This window comes from Camelus dromedarius, chromosome 3 (assembly GCF_036321535.1).
Source record: "Camelus dromedarius isolate mCamDro1 chromosome 3, mCamDro1.pat, whole genome shotgun sequence".
Lineage (NCBI taxonomy): Eukaryota > Metazoa > Chordata > Mammalia > Artiodactyla > Camelidae > Camelus > Camelus dromedarius.
This window is the reverse complement of record NC_087438.1, coordinates 69,907,274-69,930,502: the sequence shown is the minus strand read 5'-3', so window position 1 is coordinate 69,930,502 and position 23,229 is coordinate 69,907,274. Positions and strand designations below refer to the sequence as shown.

Here is a 23,229-nt window from a genome sequence, read left to right as displayed (position 1 = left end):
TACCACATGGACCACATTTGGATCCTCATGCAAACAAAAGAACATTTAAAAAATATAACAATCAGACAAATTTAACACCGACTAGATATTTGATGGTTATAATGGTAGCAGTGGTGATTGTGGATGTGTTTTAAAATAAAGCATGTATCTTTTGAAAATACATCCTGAAATAATATGCAATGGAATGAAATGATATCTAGTAAATGGATCAGAAAAATTCAGTATGTGTGATGGGGAGGAATCAAGTAGAGGAATGTAGCTAAAACAAGAATGACCATGAGTTGATAATTGCTGACGGGTATATGGGAGTTCACTACACAAGCCCTTCAATTCTGTGTATATTAGAAGTTTTCCATGAGAATGTTTAAAATATAGTAAGACATGGTTTGTCCTCAAAAATCTTTTTTACCAATCTGCCAACTAATTAACGTAACAACAAACTGAACAAGTATATATACTGATTCTCTATATATTTTTGCTCCTGGGACATAAAAATAGATAGGAAATCTGAAATATGTGTAGTTTACTTTACAGAAATTATACGACAATAAAGTTGTTTAAAAAAACTTTACAAAATTTAAAAAATAAATAAAAATCAATAGGAAAGGTTCTCTTCCTTCAGAAACTTCAGAATCTAGTGAAGGAAACAAAGCCTACCATTAGGAAACAGTGAAAGGTTAAACTTTTTGTTAAGGGCTGGAAGAGTGACAGGAGTCCAGAGAAGGGAGAGATCCAAAGGGATCACTTGGTCCTAGAGAGGACCTGTCAGGGTGCAGGGGAGGAGGGCCATTTGGCTGGGCTAATATTCAGGGGGTCTTTTATCCTAACAAGAGTATGCAGAGAGAGACACAGGCAGGACTGAAAAAAAATGCCACATATTACAACTTGTCCCTTGTGTTCAGATTTCACCACTTATAATGCACAGACTTAAAATATTTTACAAATCCTGTAATTTTCTTGTGAATGGCCCTGTATATTGCACTGCTTCATTTCTATAACAAAAGCATTAATTTGCTTTGCTTAATATTTAAAATACATCAGTCACAAATCCTTTAGGAAACAGAAGGTACAAATAAAGGGGGAAATTGAGGAGAACTTAACCAAAGAACCAAGGACATAGCTGTTGGCTACATTAAGGGAAGCATGTAAGGGATGTGGAAACACCCCAGGATTCATATGTAGCAAGCTGTTACCACTCAAAGATGTATGAGGCAAGAAGAGGAAGAGTTACCAAAAGCAGAAACTGTTACAGCCACAGGAGAAGAGATGACAGGAGCTGGGGCACAGGAAGAGGACCCCAGTCAGTCACTGTCAATCTGCAGCCCCACAGAGAAGAAACCAAGGAAATACATACCCTGATCTCATTCTGCTACTTTTCAGTCTTCTGCCAGTTCCTCCCAGTGACTAAAGCCAACTGGAAGCCACAAAGCGAGGGAGCCTATTGATGGCATCCACAAAGGTCAGTCTCCTGGAGCCTGGAGTAGGCTGGAGAAGGGTGGAAAGTACATGTGGCGAAGCCATGGGAGGATGACCAGCATGCAGAATACACCCCTGCTTTCACACTCCTGCTTTGGCATTTCTTAATATTTAAAAAGTGACCAAATTGAAGCCTCAAAAACAAAAGGAAGGGACTCAGGCTTCTCTTAGCGTCTGAGAGGCCCTAAACAGAGAAGCTGAGGCTACATAGGGGAAGACTTCCACTAAACAAAGGTAAGAAGAAGACCTCTTGAGGTGAAAAATTAGTTTGAACAAAACCCAGAGATGGGAGCAATAAGTGTGGTGAAAGCAGAGACAATGTGCTGACTGAACTGACAGGCACAAAGGTGACAATTTAGGGAGCTCTGAGAAAGGAAATTGGGTAAGTTTGAATAAAGCCAGTTAATAAAATGAGGGATGGGGCATGAAATCATGAGCACAGTCTTTTAGGAAGAACACTGGGATGGGAACAAGAATGACCAATGAAGATGTAATGGGAGGAGGAAGGCAGTGGAGGCTGGAATCAAACCAGGAGATGCTGCCATCAAATTGGGTTAAGTCTATAACAGGAGAGTAGCAGTGGAAATCCACCCATTCAACCAGCCATATGTTCCACAGCCCACCTATACCACAAATGTACACTGAATCTACCATTAGCAGATCCTGGACTAGACAAGGAAGATACAACGGTGAGCAAAAACAGATGTGTTTCCTGTTCTTACATAGCCTGTAGTCTGATAAGGAAATAAAGGCATGGATGGAGTAATGACATGAACAAGTGTAAAACTGTAGTTGTGGGCACATGAAAAGATGCTCAACATCACGTATCATTAGGAAAATGCAAATCATAACCAAAGTAAGACATCACTTCACACCTGTCAGAATGGCTATCATCAAAAAGAGCACAAATAACAAAAGTTGGCAGGGATGTGGAGAAAAGGGAACCCTCATACACTGTTGGTGGGAATGTAAATTGGTGCAGCCACTGTGGAACAGTATGGACATTTAAAAAACTAAAAATAAAATTGCCATATCACCCAGAAATTTCACTGTTGGGTATATATCCAAAAAAAAAAAAGTCCAAAAACAATAATTTGAAAAGACATCTGCACTTCAATGTTCATAGCTCCACTGTTTACAATTGCCAAGATATGGAGGCCACCTAATGTCCGTCAACAGGTGAATGGATAAAGAAGATGTGGTATACATACACAATGGAATACTACACCCATAAAAAAGAATGAAATTTTGCCATTTGTAGTAACATGGATGGACTTGGAGGGCATTATGCTAAGTGAAATAAGCCAGACAGAGAAAGACAAATATTGTATGATATCACTTATATGTGGAATCTAAAAAAACCCTAACAAACCAGTGAATAGAACAAAAAAGAAGCAGACTCACAGACATAGAGAACTAGTGGTTACCAGTGGGGAGAGGGAAGAAAAAGGGGCAATATAGAGGTAGGGGGTTAAGAGGCACAAAATATATGTATAAAATAAGCTACAAGAATATATTGTATAGCATGGGGAATATAAACAATATTTTATAACTATAAATGAAATATAACCTTTATAAATTATGTATCACTATATTGTACACCTGTAACTTACATAATATTGTACATCAACTATACATCAAGAATGTCATTTTAAGTGAAGTAAGCCAGAAAGAGAAAGAAAAATACCATATGAGATTGCTCATATGTGAAATCTAAAAAAAACCCCATAAATACAAAATAGAAACAGACTCATAGACATAGAATACAAACTTGTGGTTGCCAGGGGGACGGGGGGGTGGGAAGGGACTGGGATTTCAAAATGTAGATAGAATAGACAAACAAGATTGTACTGTATAGCAAGGGAAATATATACAGGATCTTGTGGTGGCTCACAGCAAAAGAGAATGTGACAATGAATGTACGTATGTTTATGTATAACTGAAAAATTGTGCTCTACACTGGAAATTGACACAACATTGTAAAATGACTATAACTCAATAAAAATGTTTATATATATAAAAAATAAAATAAAATAAAACAGAAAAAAATTTTTAAATAAAAGTTAAAACTAAAAAATTAAGAAAAGAAAAACATTTGCAGTTGCAAAGATGTTCTGAAAAAGAGGCATGAGGTTCTATGAGAGATGCAACAGCTCTCTGAAAGGCAGGAGTCGGGGATGAAGGAGAGAGAGGGGAAATGGGAAATGGTAGGGCAGAGTTGTCTGAGAGAATGATGCTCAGACTGAGAGCTGCAAGCTGGGAAGGTGCTGCCCAGGGCAAACAGGGAGGGAAGGGCAAGCCCAGCAAGGACACGGTAAGGGCAGAGACTCTGGACAAAAATGGGAAACAGGGAATGAAGAAAACCAGTGTCAGTGGGAAAGAGAGGAAAAGGGCCAAATCGGAAAGACATTTCAAAGGAAGAAGTAAAAAGAATTGTAGATACCTAGAATTTAGACCATTAAGGAGTTAAAAACAATCTAATGCCATTCCAGCCATTTTAAGCAAGGAGATGAGATGCTTAATTGCCTAATCAATCTGTATTTGCTAATGTGCTCTGTGCCTTGACCAAAGAGCACAACCAACTCTCAACAAATATTTGTCAGGCACTCTGCAAAGCACTGGGAATACAGCCTTAACAAGACAGACGATCTTTATTACATCATATGGGTCATCAGCCAACTCGCTTTCCCATGCATCCCCAAGAGCAGAAGAAATAGCCAGGCATAGATTCAAGGAAGACCTGTTAATCAACAAATATTCACCGCATACCTTCTGTGTGCAAAACCACAGTATAAAACACTTTGCAAATAATATCTTGTCTGCAGGACAGGTATAAGCTGGCTTCTTTTAAATATAGATTGTGACGTTTGTTTGTTCAGAAAAAGCATAAACTGACAAAAATACACACAAAGATGAGTGAGACGCAGTCACTGGTTTCAGAGGCCCTTTAGTGGGAGAGATTTAAAACAAGAGAATGAATCACTGTAGGTGACAATACAATAGGTCTGTAAGAGTGGTGTAAATTATTGTGGCACTAGATCACATCAGCTTAAGGGAATCACGTAGATTCATGGGGAAAGGGATACATATTCAGTAACTTACTGGGGTATGACTTCAGTAGGTGAAGATGCAGGGCAAGAAATTATAATAGGCAGAGAGAGTAACGTCAGGAGGTTCAAAGGCTTGTAGGAATAACAAACAGGCTGTGTGATAGAAAATGGGGAATTCAGGAAAGAGGAATGCAGGGAATAAAAATTAGAGTGGCACAGATGGGGACCATCAAGCAGAAAACTTAAAAAAACCAGAATATGGACTAGCAAATGTATTTGGTCAGAATAAGGAGCTGCTGAAGATTTTTGAGTAGGGGAAGCATTATCAGAGATGACTGTTAAGAAAATTACATGAACTGAAAAGCATCATAACATAATGGTTTAAAAGCAAAGGTCTGGAGCCAGCTTGCCTGAGTTAGAGTCCAGACTCCCCCACAGCTACGACTTGCAATACAAATGAACAAACCACTGATAAACACAATGTCATGGATGAATCTCAAAACTATCATGGTAAGTGAAAGAAGCCAGACACCAAAGACTATATACTTTTTTGATTACATATACACATAAATCTAGAAAAGGCCAAACTATTGTGAAAGATCAGCAGTTGCAAGGGGTGGGGGATGGGGAAAGGCGTTGGGGTGAGCATGAAGGGGCACAAGGGAACGTTTTGGGGTGATGGAAATGTTCTTTATCATGTCTTGGTGGTAGTTACACAACTGCAAATATTTGTCAGCATTCATCAAATTATACACTTAAAATTGGTAAATTTTTATTTTTAAGTAAGTCATATCTCAAATAAGCTGATAATCAAAATATCATGCAAGAGTAAAAAGTTAGGTGCCATTTGAAATAAAAATATTGAACTTCAGAATATTTCTTATATGTGAAGAACATGCAGAAGGGGACTCCTAAACTGTGATCCGTGTGGACACACAAACTTACTACAGTCATTGGTGTGTGTGTGCTTTTTTGGGGGGGTATTTGGAGGGGCAGGAAATATTCTTGATATGAAGATAATTTCCTTCCCTTATAAAAAAAACTTTATGCACCTAATCTTTATTGGACACAGCACTGTTTTCAGGCCCAGAGAACAGAATAGTGAACAAGACAGACAAGTCTTTCCTTTCAAGAAAATTGACTGTAAAACTCAAGAATGACAGAAGTGGGCATATTTCAATGAAGAGACAGGAAATGGAGATTTGTTCCTGGAGTGATTAACACTCAGATAAAATTCAGACTTCTCCCCCAGGCCCACAGAAGTAATATGTAAATAATGGCTGGCTAACAAGGCTATTTTATTCACTGCATTACATAATAGGTGAGGTATGCTGCAGTGACTGCTGTATGTTGGTGTTACAACGGTGACACAAGATTATTTTATAAAACCTGGAAGAGAAAATGGTCTGGCCACCTGATATTTAGAAAGGGAAGAGTTGGAAAAATCATTTCAATCTGGTTTACATTTCAATACTTTAGCAAAATTGCTTCAAAAAATGTTATATGTGCCTGCAATAACTCTACTATTACTAATATATATGCAATCATATCTTTGGATTTCACTAGTAGGTTTGAAAATACTTCGAAGAAAAAACTCATTTTCAGTCAATGATTTCCTGAACTGACTACCACAATGAAGATTCAAGATCACTTTTTTTTGGTACCCCAAGTGGGACTCAAGATCACTCTTAATTTAATTAATGCTCTCCTTCATATCATGATTCACAGGTTAGCATATCTCTATTCTCTATGAAGCTCTTAACCACAACAAATAGGTTTTAGAAGGTTTATTTTTAAAATGCAAGGAAACTATCTTGGATTCATATACTTGTCAACTTTTTTTGGACAACTGACATGTTTTAATCTTGGGGAAAACATGTTGAGGAAAGAAGGGAAGTGGGGAAATAAATGATACACAGTTTTCCAATAAACTCAGAGCCTTCCAACAGCAGCAGGCTTGAAAGCATTAAAAGAGTGCTGGATTTGGCTTTTATTTGCTTCAGTGGCGCTTCAAATCTCTTTGGCTATTGTAGAAGGTTTTCAGGTCATCACAAACCAAAGTGAAAAGGGAATACTGTGGGCAGTAACTGTATGAAACACCTTATTTATTTCAACTGACTCCTGCCACAATTGATTGAAGGACTAAAAGTCCCCTTACACCTAACAGCCGTGGGCTTCTAGACCCATGCTTACTGTGCTGATTAAATAAACTATAGGTAGAAGACAGAATAAGTATATGGCTCTGGCAGAGTCAAGGAATTCACGGTGAGTAAGATAAATTTTTTACTCTCAACTCTGAGCTCTTTAGGGCAGGAACTTAATTTTCTCACCCCTGAGCACAATTTTCTCCATTTTGTATTATGGAGTGGCTATGACAGCAGAAAAACAATACAGAGACTATTTGTTAACTTCTAAACTTGTTTGACCCACTACAGTCACCTCTTTAATACTTGCATTTGCCCAGGCTACCAATCTATCTTGTTTCTTACATCTACTGCATCTGCCTTCAGAGCCCGAGGAGAGTAGATGAAACCACAATAGTAAAGTATCTGTGAACACTGCCTTAGCATCTATGAAAAATATATTAAGGAGATAAAGTTAATATTTAACATTCCAAAATGGGGAAGCTAAATATTATAACTAATAATATCAATTGTAGAAATAGTAAGGTAAACAGAATTTGGATTTTCATAGCAAAATGGTCATTCAGTTGGAAGCAAATTATTTAACCATAATTCAGTACAGCTTACTACAAAATAAATAATTTTTATTTCCATAAATAGACATTTGAAATATTTTAGTGGTATATTTCTGCCTGTATTTAATTTGATGTCAGTTTTTGTTAAGAGTTTGTTGTTCTGTTTTGGATACAATTTCCAAATCTAAACATTTAAAAATAATCTAGTAAAGCCTTTTCAGTCTTACATAAGATTATTAAATGAGGATGCTGAAGTGTTAACTGTGTGCACATCTGAAATCTATGAAAGGAAATATCCCAATCCCACAGAAACATCATTTGCCCTTTGTAAATCGATGTTGCCATGGCAAATGTCTTCGTTTAATACTGGATTAGCTCAGGTGGGAGGATGACACGATGTAGCGGTTTTTTATACACCTCCCTTTTCAAAAATGCTCTGAGGTTTGTTGGATGGGGTGACTTCTGCATGCTAAGACAGAGCCATTCCTTTAATGTGTACATCAGACTTGTCCCTTTATTTATGATTAAGTAGAATACATTATCTGTGAAAAGCAATCTGTGCCTGGAAAGAGTGTGTTCTGCACTTTTGCTTAAAGAATGTAACATTCATGTGGAATGGTTCCAAACCTCCTCTTGAATAGGGTTATTGAAATATTAATTCAGACTACATAAATCTGAAAATAAGTGAAACAAAGAGGACTTTTCTGGTGGTTAATAAGTGCAAAGAGAATCACTTTTCTTGCTAATGTGGAAAGATATGCATGGTTGCCTTCCACAAATATCTTCAGACTGATTATAACAGAACAATGACCCCCTACAAATCTGGCTCTATTTGTTTCTAAACGTGTACCAAATTTCCTAAATTCTTTCATTAATCAGGCTCTCTTAATAGCACTGTTGCAAAGCAGAGGAATAGGAATTAAAAATTTATCAATTCATGGCATTGTGTAGAAATTTCCTCCAGAGATTTCTAGAACATTAGAAGTTTATATCAGGAAGGTAGAACATCCTTTTTGTTGGTATTCTTTTTGTCGGTAATATCGCTTATTTATTCCTTTATTAATTTTTAACAATTACAAAATCATAGATAATTTTAAAATAATAAAACAAACTTCAATATATACTAAAATAATCCATTGCCATCCTCCTCCTTTGCTTCCTCTTCAAGGGGAACCAGTGTTTTACAGCTTAATATACCTCCTTCCAACTTTCTCCATGCTTGTACAAAAATGTATATCCAAACAGATATACATATGAAGAAATTTTATTATTTATTTTTATTAAGTCTACATGTGACTCTGTAGCTTGTTTCTCTCCTTTAATACACAGCAATACTTCTAGGGCAAGACACAGACTTCTCTTAGTCTTTCACTTATTATATAATATGCTATGGGATGATCTCCCACAATCTCAAGAATATGAGTATTTTTACTTTAAAAGTAAATTCCAGATAACTTTCTTAAAAAGCTTATGGCAATGCATGTTCCACCAACAATGTATGAGCCTGTCCATGCCTTTTCATCCTTAAAAACTCTGTGTAGTATAGTTCTTTTTAAATTTTTTTGCCATGTTAATGGGAGAAGAAAGATCGCACATTATTTTTTATTTAATTTTAATTTCTATGATTATTAACAGGGTCAAACTTTTTTCATTCTATTAATTTAATATTGATAATCTTCATTTCCTTTTTTTTGGGTTGCTTGTCTTCTCAGTGGTCTGTGGGACCTCTTTGTATTTATACTTGGTATATTAGGCCCTTTTCTGTCATATATGTTTATACTCATTCTCAGTTTGCTCTTGGTTAAATAATTATCATCTTTAAAAGTGTGGGTGTGTATATGTAAAAAAATGTATATAATAAACAAATTTTTTACCTTTCTATTCTCTTTCATAGTTAGTGGTCTGTTCAGTATTTTTAGTATCTTTTTAGGTCAATTTGGATAGCTAAGTATTTTCTAGAAAATCACTATTTCCTCTAGATTATAAAATTAACCAAGAGAGGGACATGCAATGGTGTCTAACATTTCTTCTTTACACTAATATTTAATAATGTATAATTTTTGCACTTTTTTATATTTAGGCTTGCCATGAGCTTATCTATTTTAATGGATGTTCAGAGAATTGGATTCTTATCTTATTTATATTATTTTTGATCTATTTTATTAATTTCAGCTTTTGTCTTTATGAATTCTTCCTTTTCATTGATTTGAATGCTATTTTCCTCATTTTTAAGTTGAACTATCTATATAATTTTATTTTCATCTGACTGTTTTAATTATAAAAGAATGTAAGGCCATCAGCTTTTCTCTGACTAGCTGGGTCTCATGGGTTTGTTGTCATCTATTTTTTTGCCATCACTCTCTGCATAATTTATAATTTCAGTTTTTATTTTTCTCCTTGTTTCATGGTTTGTGTAGAAGAATGGTCCTAAATTTCTAAGTAGCTAAGTTTTCCATGGTATCTCTTCAGAGTCTATTTCTAGTTTTACTGGATTATCATCAGAAGATAAGAGCTATAAAACTCTAATTACTGTGGTACACTGAAGTTCCTTAATGTCTAGCTATGTGATTTTTTTAAATAAATGTTTTATATACATTCAAAAATGTATATTCACTTCCTAAAATGTAAAATTTAATATCTACATTGATAGTAAATGATATTTACTATACATTAAATATGTATTAAATTATTCTGTTGATTGAAATATTCAAATTCTTCATACATTTCCTGTTTGGAGTCTATTTGATATATCAAATATCTCACTATAATTGTATTTTAACCAACTTCACTTTGCATTTTTATTTTACATGTTTGACAGTGATGGTTTTTGGTGCCTAAAGGTATATGACTGTTCTCTTAGTAAACTGTACGTACTAGATTGTTTCAAAGACAGAGTTAGAAAAGTTGAGGTCTGATTCCTTTATCTGGTTATAGCATATTTCTAGAATGGTGCCTTTATAGGGATTCTAAACGTTTGCCTCTCCCTACCCATTGAACCACATTTTTCAAATCCTACTGACTCCACAAAGATTTTCCTAATGATGCAAGAGAGAAATGCAGATTCTAATCTGCTTGTATAATGTGATTTAGAAAACCATGACTGTGATCTTAACTGAAGTATTCTTCTTGCAATCATCCTCTTCCTGCTCAACTTGATCCTCTGTAATTCTTTATTTCAACTATCCTAAAGAATGTATCATACCCCGGTGCCTTGCATTAGGTTGACAGTCTTCCTCAACTCATCCATCATCATGTACTTTAGGGTATAAACAATAATAACTAATGATTTGCTGGGTGGTACTGGCCTTTATACATATTAATTCAAAACTACAATCCTATGAAGTGATAACTACCATTGTCTCTGCTTTTACAGATGAGGAAACTGAAGCTCATTAAGGTTTAAGTATCTTGTCTAAGATCTTGCAGCCAGCACGTGGCAGAACTAGAGTTCTGATTTGTCTTATACCCATAACGACTTAGAAATGAAGGATGAGGGACAAAGGAGTGGGAAAAGACTGCAGAAAAAATCAAGAGCTTTGCAAGTTGCTGTAAAGTCTTCGGTTTTAAATGTGAGGGGTATGAAGCTCTTACAGGGTATTCGTAGAAGGGGATGTGGCCTGATTTCTGTGTTAATAGGATCTCTGTGGCTGCAGTAGGGAGCACAGACTCCAGGGTGCAAAGCAGATCCGTTAGGAGAACTGTTGTAATAATCCAGGAAAGAGAGGATGCTGCATGAGCCCAAGCAGGAAAGATGGGTGGGGACAACTGGATGGATTCTGGACGTATTTGGAAGGTAGAACCAACAGGATTTTCTGGCGTGTTTCTGGGGTGTGAGAAAGAAGAGCCAAGAAAGACACCAGTGTATTTGACCTAAGGAAACTATAACATAGAAATTGCAATTTACTGAGATGGAGGAGTATGAAATACAGTATTTCAAAGAACTCTTGTTTAGGACCATTTACTTACCAAAACTGACTAGGTAACTAAGAATTAAGGGTCATACCATACCTCTGTTAACCTTGCATTGGTATTTTTATCCTCTATGTTTTATTAGTCATATGACACCGTTCATGAGATGTGAAAGGTTAAATCCATTTATTAGCCCACATGGTATATGCAGTGGTTTCGATCAGGGATCAGGAAACTACAGCCTGTGGGTGGCTGCCTGTTTAGTAAGTAAAGTGGTTTTTTTTTTGGAACTCAGCCAAGTCATTCATTTACATATTGTCTAGGGCTGCTTTCTAACTGTAGCAGTTACAACTGGGAACTTACGGCTGGCAAGCTGCAAACATTTTTTAATCTGACACTTTAAGAAATAATTTTCTAATCTCTGGCTTAGATTTAGACAGGAATAATTCATAAATGTGTTAAAATAAACTAAACTAGGTTGATTGCAACATGTCTTTTAACAGCCAGGTGATCAGGAATATTTTATCAGAATTCAGATTAGCAGCATGTCTTTCTGGATAGACACGAGAAAATATGAAAAAAAAGTTATTCAGTGATTTAGGATGGAGCCAGTAATCTACATTTTGTTTGTTTAACAAAAGTTAGCTTTTATTTTACAACACATGTGTAATAAAAATGTGTGTGTGTGTGTGTACACAGGCTTGCACAAAAAATGTATGATAGTAACATTCTCTGGGAAACACATAGGCCATTAATAGACTGGCAGCACAGAATTATGAAATAAGCATGTGTCTCTGATTCAAATAAATCTGTATTTAAAATCTCTGTTCTTCAAGTTACTGGCTACTTGACTACGGACAGGTTATTTAATCTCCCTGAGTTTCAATTTTTTATATAAAAAAATGGAAATAATAGTACCTCAAACACAAAGTTTTCATGAGTTAATGAGACAATGCTTATAAAGTGCCTAATACAGTAGTGTTACATTATGAGCACTCAAAAATGTTTTCTCCTTTAAAAAATTTACTAGAAAAAACAAAATAAAAAGAACTCTAAGTCTTACTGAGAAAATAGGTGATCATAAGGGATTCTCTTAACTGCAGCTACTTTTTCTAGTAGCCCCTTTAGGTATCGTGTTAATTCAAAAATATCAAGAAGTAGTTGAAAATAAAAGTCTCCTTTCTGTTTCTCATTTTTAATAAAGGAAGGAAAAATGGTAAATATATATTTGTAGTTTTAAACCCAGATATGTGACATATTTAGATAATTCTCACAGAGGCAAATGTTGTTAATAGTTTAAGCATATCTTCCCTAAATGGACATTAAATAGATTTTAGTAAAAATAAAAAGGAAGCATCATAATTTAAACTTAAATAATTAGCAATGAACTACATGAGACTTTAATTTGCTGCTTACAGGATCCATTTCACATTTTTGTGTTCTATCTATTTGTATAGTTGAGCCTTGCTGATGAATCAAGTGGTGAATTATACAAATAAATACAACTTAAGAATTTGACAAGTAGCATCTTAAATGACACCAATCCTGAACTTTGAAAATAGTGGAAAAAACAATTTAATGTGAGGTAGCTAAGTAAACAAGACAAGGGCTGGTGACTGTCCTTTCTGATAATCACTGAATTTTCTTAGCTATTTGCTTCTCCATTAGTAAAATAGATAATATTACTTCATTTGTTTGGAGAAGTGTACAGCATTTTAATATCTTTTGTTGCTCTTTTTCCAAATTTGGGGATTTTATACGCATTGCCTAACTCTTTCTAAATAAAAAGTAAATACTAGTCCAGAATTAGGTTATCTCTCGCTTTCCACCTTCAACAGCAAGATCACCACGCTCCTATTTTTTCATAAAGAGAGAAAAAACTAAGAACTGAGGAAGAAGAAACACTAAAAGCCCTGAGTCAAGTTCATTTAAGACAATGACTTAATGCAATCACCCTTCACCCATGGTCAATTTTTCCAACGACAGAAATGCATGGGTGCAGGACCAGCCACCAGAGCCACCACTTGTGTCTTTCACACTCATAGCCTCACAATTCTTAATATTTTTCCAGGCAGCTTCTTTCAATCAAATCCCCTTTGCCATATTTGTTCTAGTGCACAGATAGAGTCAGAAGAGGGGAGGTTAGTGGCGGACGGGTCTGAGGACTAGAGAGGGTAGAAAGGAATGTGGCTGCTGATCACACAGAGGTGGTCCGGGAATCCATCGGGCTTCCGGGTGCACAGGTGCTGGGGTCAGGTGGGGCTCTTCTCTGGGCACTTTCCAGCAATCACCTAGCTGCTTCGGGAAGAGCCAGGATCCACTCTCTATAATAAATTTAACAGATAACCTACTGCTGCTGCCCAGAAGGCTGGGGGTCATTTTCTCCTTTTGTGTAATGAGGTTTAATCTGAAAGTCAAGCTGGCCTGTGAGGGGAAACAGAGAAAAGGAAGTGTGGGGCATCTCCTTTCTTTTTATTTCTGTGCTTAAAGAATACTCAGTTTTTAATTTAAAAAATGCAAATATTATTATATACTAACAACTAGAGAAGAGACAAGTAAATCACAACCCCCAAAGAACTAAAAATTACTTCAGTAAAGCCTCATTTTTCTGGGGTCCTTGCTAATTTTGTCTTGAATTTTAAGCACTGACTGGGGATACTTTTGGTTTTCTCCATAATGATTGAATTAAAATATATAGACTTCACATATTATAACGTTCCCCAGTCTAGCCAAAAGCCAAACTTCAGTACAACTAAGTGACTCTACATGAAAAAGTTTAATCAGCATTCTGAACCTAAGAAAATCAGAGCACCACAGCAATTCTGCATTTACCTTGCATTACCTCTTTGATAAACAGATATCCTGAGCAAGTGCTGTTTACAGGTGATGTTATGATAACAGCTTGAGATTTTAAAACTGATTACTTAAACTAGTGCTGTAAGAGAAGCCTATGAAAGCTGAGTTCTTATTACGTGATTATATATGCATTGCGGAGGCAAGGGGACTTTCTTCCTTCTGTTAGAAAATGAAAAAGTTAAAATACATTAGTAACCATTTTCTAATGGTTGTTCATTTGGGAGAAAAAAGCAAAGAGAAACACTGAGGGACGCTCTTGAGAAAAATTTGTAGGAGTATTTTGTTCACTCTGATTTTATTTCAATGACTACCTTCTTTCACCATTATTTAAAACTGACTAAAAAATTTAAAAAACAAATAAAAATAAAGAAAATAAAAGGCTTTACATTAAAAAAATAAAACCTAAGGCTCTAATTTCAATTTTTCCAACTTGTTGCTCTGGGATATCTGATCTTTAAACTTAGAATTGTTCCATTTTCTGCCATTCCTGGTGACAGATATTTGTATTCAGTTACACAGAGGAAGACAGCTTTCTGATTTCAAAGCTGATCTACGACGCTTCAAAAGACAAATACAGAATGAGACCAGAATTTGAAAGAGGTTCGGACAGGAAAAAGCGTATTCCTCCAGAGTTCTCAAATTATTCCCAAAATAAGGGAGGAAAATAAAAGCCTCACACATCCTAATGGAAAGAAATTCAATTATCACATGGTTTCAAGTTTTTAGGTTCAAAGAAAATATTTTGTAAAAGTATATTTTTTACAAATGAGTTTACATTTGTAAATTCTTAAACCAAGACTGTAGAGGACCTAAGCGGCACAAATAATAAACAAATAAAATGCTACGTAAATGCAGGATTTGAAAGAATTTAGATGAGAGTAATTTTAAAATAAGGTCAGAGTACAAAGTCCTCAGCAAAGTGAAGAAATCCAGGCTGAATTCAAATTATTATACAAAAAATTAAGGTTTCATACTGATGAAGCTTCTTTTGATAACTTCTTTTCTAAGCATAAAAGATACATAAGAATTCTGAGAAAAACACATCCATTCTCAGTGTTCATTCTCTGGTCATAAGGGCCATTTTTAATGGAAATGACTTAAGAATAAGCACACTAAGAGATTTACTTCCTTGATTACTTTCCCCAGATTTCTGCTGCTGAAGGTTCATACTTCCTGTTTTTCTTCATTTGGCTACCTTTCCTCTCCTTCAAAATTATTATGATGTCTTACTTCCTCCATGAAGTAATTACTGAAACTATAAGGGTGGCGATTTCTTTCTTATCCTAAGGTTCATTCACATTTCCCTCAACGCAGAAAACAATGAAATCATGAGTTCACGTTTTGTGAGAACTTACCAGGTACAGGGTGGCAACTGAACATACCACTGGTATTACCATGCTCAGTCCTCAGAATAACCCTGGGTAGGTACTATTATTATTCTGTCTATAGATGAAGGGGCAGGACTAGCTGGTCAAGAAAATTCTTAGGGTGACACTGCAGGAGATGGGACAAAAATGCTGTCAGCCTAGTCCCAAAGCCTACATTCTAACCCACTAGAGTTGCCTTAGATTTAGACAATAAACTTTATGTAAAATCACTGCAATTATGCTTTATCTATTTTATTTTAAAATCAACCCCCCATGGGATAGTTAACACATCAAGTCTATAATAGCACCTTACAATGACCCTGAACTGGCAGTTTACCAAGTTGTTTTGTTTATTGATAGAGAGTTGTGACAGCAAAACCCCACAGGGTCTCTGGTGAGAAAGGAAATCAAATGAGGAAGAAAAAGTGCTTAAAGGAGAGTCTCAAAATACCACCACTTCAAGGTTCTGCTGGATTTGAAGCCAGTGTTATCAGACACCAGCTTCTACTGACTTTACCTCTCTAGGCTACTTAAAAGCTGCTTACTCTTCTCTCTCATATTCCCAAAGCCTGAAAAAACACTGATTAACAAGAAATTTATTGGGGATGAAAGTGATTTTTTAAAATTTCAAGTCAGAAAAGAAAAAAGAGTGAGCTTACTTTGAATATAAAATTGATATGGCAATAGATTATAAACTACTTTCCCTAGACTCTCTGAAGCTGGTTTAATGGGAGCAATTGTTTTTTTATTATTATTAAAATATAGTCAGTTATGATGTGTCAATTTCTGGTGTACAGCACAATGTCCCAGTCATGCATACCTATACATATATTCGTTTTCATATTCTTTTTCATTAAAGGTTATTACAAGATATTGAATATAGTTCCCTGTGCTATTCAGAAGAAATTTGTTTTTTATCTATTTTTATATATAGTGGTTAACATTTGCAAATCTCTAACTCCCAAATTTATCCCTTCCCAATCCCTTCCCCTTCTGGTAACCATAAGTTTGTTTCCTATGTCTGTGAGTCTGTTTATGTCTTTGTGATATCATATGGTATTTTTTTCTCTTTCTGGCTTACTCACTTAGATTGACAATCTCCAGGTCCATCCATGTTGCTGCAAATGGCATTATTTTATTCTTTTTTGTGGCTGAGTAGTATTCCATTGTATAAATATACCACAACTTCTTTATCCAGTCATCTGTCAACAGCCATTTAGGTTGTTTCCATGTCTTGGCTATTGTAAATAGTACTGCTATCAACATTGGGGTGCATGTATCTTTTTGAATTAAAGTTCCCTCTGGATATATGCCCAGGAATGGGATTGCTGGATCATATGGTTAAGTCTATTTTTAATCTTTTGAGGAATCTCCATACTGTTTTCCATAACGGCTCCACCAATCTACATTCCCACCAACAGTGTAGGTGGGTTCCCTTTTCTCCACAGCCTCTCCATCATTTGTCATTTGTGGACTTTTGAATGATGGCCATTCTGACTGGTGTGAGGTGATACCTCACTGTAGCTTTGATTTGCATTTTATCTGGTAACTAGCAATATTGAGCATTTTTTCATGTGCCTATTAGCCATTTGCATGTCTTCACTGGAGAACTGCTTATTTAGTCTTCTGCCCATTTCTGGATTGGGTTGTTTGGCTTTTATTATTAAGTTGTATAAGCTGTTTACATATTCTGGCACTTAAGCCCTTGTCAGTCTCATCTTTTGCAAACACTTTCTCCCATTCCATAGGTTGTCTTTTTGTTTTGCTTATGGTTTTCTTTGCTGTGCCAAAGCTTATAAGTTTAATTAGGTCCCATTTGTTTATTTTTGCTTTTATTTCTATTGCCTGGGTAGACTGCCCTAGGAGAACAGTGCTAAGATTTATGTCAATGTTTTGCCTATGTTTTCTTCTAAGAGATTTATAGTGTCTTGTCTTATGGTTAAGTCTTTAAGCCATTTTGAGTTTATTTTTGTGTATGGTGTGAGAGAGTATTCTAACTTCATTGATTTACATGTGGCTGTCCAGTTTTCCCAACACCATTTGCTGAAGACACTGTCTTTTCTCCATTGTATGTCCTTGCCTCCTTTGTTGAAGATTAATAGACCAAAAATCTGTGGGTTTATTTCTGGGCTGTCCATTCTGTTCCATTGATTTACATGTCTGTTTTTTGTATCAATACCATGCTGTTTTGATTATGATAGCTCTGTAGTATTATCTGAAGTGTAGAGGGGTTATTCCTCTAGCTTTTTTTTTTTTTTTTTTTTTGGTATTGCCTTGGCAATTCTGGGTCTTTTGTGATTCCATATAAATTTTAAGATTATTTGTTCTAGTTCTGTGAAGAATGTCCTGGGTAATTTGCTAGGGATCACATTAAGTCTGTAGATTGCTTTGGGTAGTATGGCCATTTGTTCTGGTCTTCATATTATAGTTATCCTTAATTTATTTTTTTCCTTTTATTTTTGTTCTTTTTTTTTTTTTTTTTTTTTGGCCAATTGTTCTTATTCCCTTCCATCCTTTCTTTCTTTCCTCTAATACTTTTTCATTTTTTTTCTTTCCTTGCCTTTTTATCTCCTCTTAAGGCTAAGTGTTAAATTTAGTTTCATCTGTATTTGAAAAAAATACGTTCTTCACTAAAGTACTCACACTATCACAGTTCCAGATCTTCCTCATAAGAACACCAAATTCAGGAGGGAAAGTCTTCCAGGGTTTCTGTATCCATCTCTTCCTGACTCAAAAGGAGTATAACAAACATTTCTCATGAGGGCTTATGAGGTATATGACCTATATGTCAGCTGGATCAAGTCAATAAATACTCATCGCATGAGGTCAATAGATGGTGATAGGAAAGGTAGAAGAAACATTCAACAACCAGTTCTGAGCTGATCAGAGACAACAAGTGAATCACTTACCCAGTGAGGCAGTTTCAGTTACAACAGAAAACCCAACTCAGTCTGGTCGAATAAGAAAGGCTAACATAATGGTAAACTCCCTAAGTAGCAAGGTCACCAAGAACCTCTATTCTTTCAGTCTCTCTACACTGCCTTCTATAGCATTAGTTTTATTCCAGACATGGCTCCTCTCATGAACTTAGCAGACCCCAGGACTACATGCCTTTTGCTCACATGCAACAAAAAAATGTATTCCCAGGAAAAGTCCTAAGATTTGATTGGACTGGTCTAGGTCAAACACCTTCTGAACCAATCACTGTGGAAGAGAATGTGGAAGGCAATGATTCACTAATCCTAGCCCATAAGCTCTACCTCTGGATTCTGGGTAGACAGTTCCCCAGAACCACATGGTTTCAGAGAAGAAGCAATGAGGAATAGTAGGCTAGGAAGGCAAGCAGCAAACGTCTGCTGCATGAGGCAAAGCTGAATGCAGATAAAGCAAAATAACAAGCTGCAGTTTACTAAATAACATATGTTCTTTTTTCCATAGAGTTATTTTGACAACTTTAAGACTACAGAAATGATTAAAAAAATTTTTTAAATCAAGTTCCTCTTCATTCTTTTATAATCAATTCCTCTAGGAACTCTTTCTGAGAATATTCATCCCAACACAGTTACCTATTATTATTATTAAATAATTTAAATGTTTTTACTGTAAAATAAGGAAATGAAAAAATAACAGAATAATACAGAATTACAACAGACAACAATTTGAGAAAATAATGATACTCTTGCCATTTTCAGACTATGTATTAAGTATGTACTAAGGAGTGCTTAAAGATGAATTATTAAACTTAAAAAAAATAATACAAAGTCATTTTGAGGAAACAGGGAAAATCACTTTCAAAAGTAAGAAGAGACAAGAAAAAGCACACTTCATAAGTGAGTAACTATCATTCTTCTCTCCTGTTCTTCCAATCTCATTACACCTTTTTACTAAATACTAAAGAAAGAGCTTAAAATATTAAGGGCCAAGATGCTAATAACTAAACATACAAAAAAGTCATCTGCCTGGTTATTTGGGAATGGGCAGGGATGAGGGTGTGACAAGTCTATTTTACAACAGTATTTATTTATAGATCCTTAGATCCTACACAGGTATTCAAATAAATGAATATCAATCCTTAGTCCTACAGAAAGTCCAGCGCAGGTTGGCTACAATACAGTGGGTATTCTCTTAGAGCTTCTGAATGTCTATTTCAAAAGAATCCTCTCTGATATGTAGAATACTTTTATTCCAAGTACTTGAAAAAAAAAGAAAGAAAGAAAAGGAAAGAAAAACTGAGTTATCTGCAGCAATGAGTCATCAGCACTGCAGCTCTATGACACCCAGGTCTTTCCCTGTCTCGGCAGCCCTTCAAAAGAAGAAGACTATCTTAATGACACATGCAAATCCCTGCACTGCCTGGCTGAAAAGCATAGTTAATTCTGGTCTTTTTATGTTTAATGAAACACCTTTCACACATGACAGCAGTGGGTTTGAGCTTCTTGTGTGTACCTAAAATAGGAAAAGCCTTAGCAACAACCTAGTTCTACTCAAAATGCTCTGTAAGTCACGGTGGTATAAGTTCTGCCACCATTTCTTCAAAATACATCTCATACGACAAGCAGATCACACGAAAGAAAACTCACAGTCAACCACCTGTAAGAACTGTTTTCTTAACTTTTAAAGGTGTGAAATGTTTTACTTTTCAAATTCTTGGCAGTAATGACATACTTTTATTTCTTAACTTGTGGCTGTGATAGAAGGGTATATACACAACGTAATCTCTTAGATGCAGCTGCTCAATAGCATTTCCCTTTATTAGAATAATTTTTCATATTTGAGTACATACTTAGATGCTGCACTACAGAGGCTATTACTCCACTGAGACTTTTAAAACATAAATTTTCAAGGTTCCATTTCAAAACAAATACAGGTAAAAATTTTTAAAAGAAATTTAACTGAAAGATTTACCTTGAAAAATTTACTCCTCTTTGTAATGCTCAATTATTCTAACCCTATCTGAGGAGTCTTAAAACAAATGCCTACTTTTAAAGAAGTTACTACTGCTGGAAATGCAGTTTCTTTCCTTTAATTATAGACCATACAGAACATGCGAATACTGAAATACAGAATTCCTCTCACCTGTTTAGGTGTAACTCCAGGCATGCGAATATCCAATGCAAAATCTGATGAATCAATAGGAATTACTGGTCTGGTGGTACCAAGACATTCATTGGAAAATGATCTGGTAGTTTCTTTAAACCTTAAAAAAGAAGACAATTTCAATATCCTTGAACATAATGGAATCTTAACTGGACCTGAGAAGGGAAAAAAAGGAATTCTATGACTTTAGAAGACTCTTAATTTAAGACCCAATGAAAAGAACTATATAGGGTTCTGTAAGATTCTCAAAACTGCATTGTATAATCCAAGAGCAATAAATACCCAGCTTGAAAGCAAAGTATAAACAAAGCAACCAAGCAGGGTACATTTAAAACTTGATTCAATAAAAACTTGTTAAAAATATATATGTTTCTAGTTAATGAAAATACAGTATTAATAAATTAGAATTATCACAGGTCTGCCAATCCTCTAACGGCAAAAATATTAACTACAAGCCAGTAAAATTTTTGTAACTATTTTATGAGTGTCCAGTGTTACCAGTTAGAAACAAAAAAACCAACAATAATATTGCTAGGAGACAGAGTTGCCTGAGGTAGCGGGAAAATTGCGATGTGAATTACAAATGTACAAGAGCATAAATATTTAACATGGTAATTATGAGGAGCGAGTATACAGCTCAATGTTTTCTCCTGAGCCATTACAGTCCGTGATCTGCTTCTCCCTACCACTTACCTATCTCAGTATTTTATTCTTCAGGCTGCTATAAACAAGAAGGCATTCATTCAAAACTGAACGACTATATTATAGTTCCTGAAATATCTCCCCAAGAGGGAGGGATTAATATTGGAAATCACAACTTCTAATTAAGTTTTGAAAGCACGTTGTGTACAATACAGTGGGCATTTTTTGTAAAGGGGACTTCACCAGAAGTTACTGTGCTAAAATTCCAACAGATTTCATTGAAGTTAATAAACCATGTATATTTCTCCAACACTCTGGTTCATAAAAGTGATTACATTGTCAAACGCATGCACAGAAACCATCCAAACAATATTTCGCCTGTTTAAGAAAACAAAAACAAACACCCACCTCTTAAAGACAGAAAGTGGGCTTCTGAAACCCAAACAGCTGCTTTGGAAAACAAGGAGGAGAACTAGCAGGCTACGAAAGCCAGCCATGGCCACGCCGCTCCAGCCCCGCCGGGAGGACCGGGCAGCGCAGCGCTAGGCTGGGGCCGGCGGTCGGGCAGCGGCGCCAACAGCAGCCGCTACTTCATGGCCGGGTCGCGGCGGGCGTCCAGCGGCGGCCACACACCACCTGCCGGGGAGAGCCGCGAGCTGGACGAGGCGATGTGTCTGGATCAAGAGCCGCAGGCAGAAACCCGTGGGAAGGAGGTACTTTTGTCCGGTCCGCAAGCGGAAGCTCTCCTCCCTCCAGAGCTGCTTTCTGCCCTGGTGCTGGGGCTAGACGTGCGGGCTGCTTATCACTCGGGAATGACAGGGACTGTGAGGGATATCACACAAATCCGCGTCAGTCATCATTCAGAACCTGCAAAAATAGAAGCAGATAATGGATGACTAACACATTACAGCATTTGTCCTCAGCAAATCCCAGCTGAGGTTCTTTAATACATTAGTAGTTTCACAAGCTTGAGCCCAAGCCTGGGTAAAATGCCGGTCTGTTGATCTCCCGCCCCCACGACCAGCCCCCAAGAATTCTGCCTTTTGCGCTTCCCTCCTCCCTCACACCCACTCCTTTTTTCCCTCTACTCCTTTCCCCTCTTACCCTCACATCCACCTCACTCTCCGGATTTCTTCTCCTTACTTGCTATATCACTCCTTTCTATTATCAAAAATGCACGCAATACCTCTGCTGAATGTAAACAAAGTTACACAAATGATAGGCTAAGGCACAAGGAAAAAAAAAAAACAACCAAGGCAGAGACAAAGCACTTGGATACAACAGCAATCAGGTAGAAAAAGACTCTGAGAACAAAGGCATGTTTACATATATACATATATGCATCACAGAGCTATAGAGCTAAGGAGAAAAGATGCCTCCTGCCAAGAATGATCACCACAGAAGTAACTGCTGAAATGCTCAGAATTACTTTGAAACAAACCCAAACTCTACAGCTAACATGATATATGAAATGTAAGCACCTGTTTAAAAATCCTGCATCTAATATACAAAGTAATAATTACTCCCTTTTGGGAGACATGCCTCCCAAAAGATATTCTTTCCTGAATAAAGTCTGGAGACTTACAATGCAAGGCAATTAGGAGGATCTCAGCTGCCCCCCACATGAATTTTATCTACAAAGGGTATGATCAAGAACTTAACATTAATATAAATGAGAGGCTGTGCAGAACTAGTGCAACATCTCAATATATTTTGTGAAGAGGACTCAACTATGCTAAATTTTGAAACATGCATGTTTTGACTTTACTGTTGTTCTGAATATGTTTCAGACTATGTATCAAGTATGTGCATTTTAGTCAGAAGGCATTATTTTAAAATGTGCCATTCACAACATAAAAATACCTTCAAAGAAAAAGATTTTTTAAAGTTTTATTTTACTAATTATAAACATGATTTGGGGAATTGCAAGTAAACCCACTGGCCAGACGAATAACAGTAAAAAGCAAAAATCAGTTAAGATCATACAGAGATGCTCCACAATAATAAATTAGCCTCTACATTATGCTCTGGAAATCACAAGATACTGAAGCTAATCTAAACAAAACAAAACAAAGAAACAAAGAAACAGAAGAAAAAAAAAAACAAAGAAAAACTAAACTAAAACAAACAAAAA

The 23,229-nt window shown here is 36.0% G+C and overlaps 1 protein-coding gene across 15 annotated transcripts in view; it reads right to left on the bottom strand.

The window, feature by feature from the left end:
* PAM (peptidylglycine alpha-amidating monooxygenase) overlaps positions 1–23,229 on the bottom strand; it is a 258,433-nt gene that overhangs the window by 126,259 nt on the left and 108,945 nt on the right. For 14 of the 15 annotated variants that reach the window (XM_031448751.2, XM_031448752.2, XM_031448753.2 and 11 more), the window contains 2 exons: positions 21,504–21,962; positions 20,433–20,553 (listed from right to left, as the gene is read on the bottom strand). In XM_031448751.2, coding sequence (XP_031304611.2) covers positions 20,433–20,553; positions 21,504–21,592 — 210 coding nt within the window. In that variant the 5' untranslated portion in view covers positions 21,593–21,962. Of the gene's footprint in view, positions 1–20,432; positions 20,554–21,503; positions 21,963–22,199; positions 22,221–23,229 lie in introns of those variants that run through there. The other variant, XM_064482795.1, reaches the window with a different exon arrangement.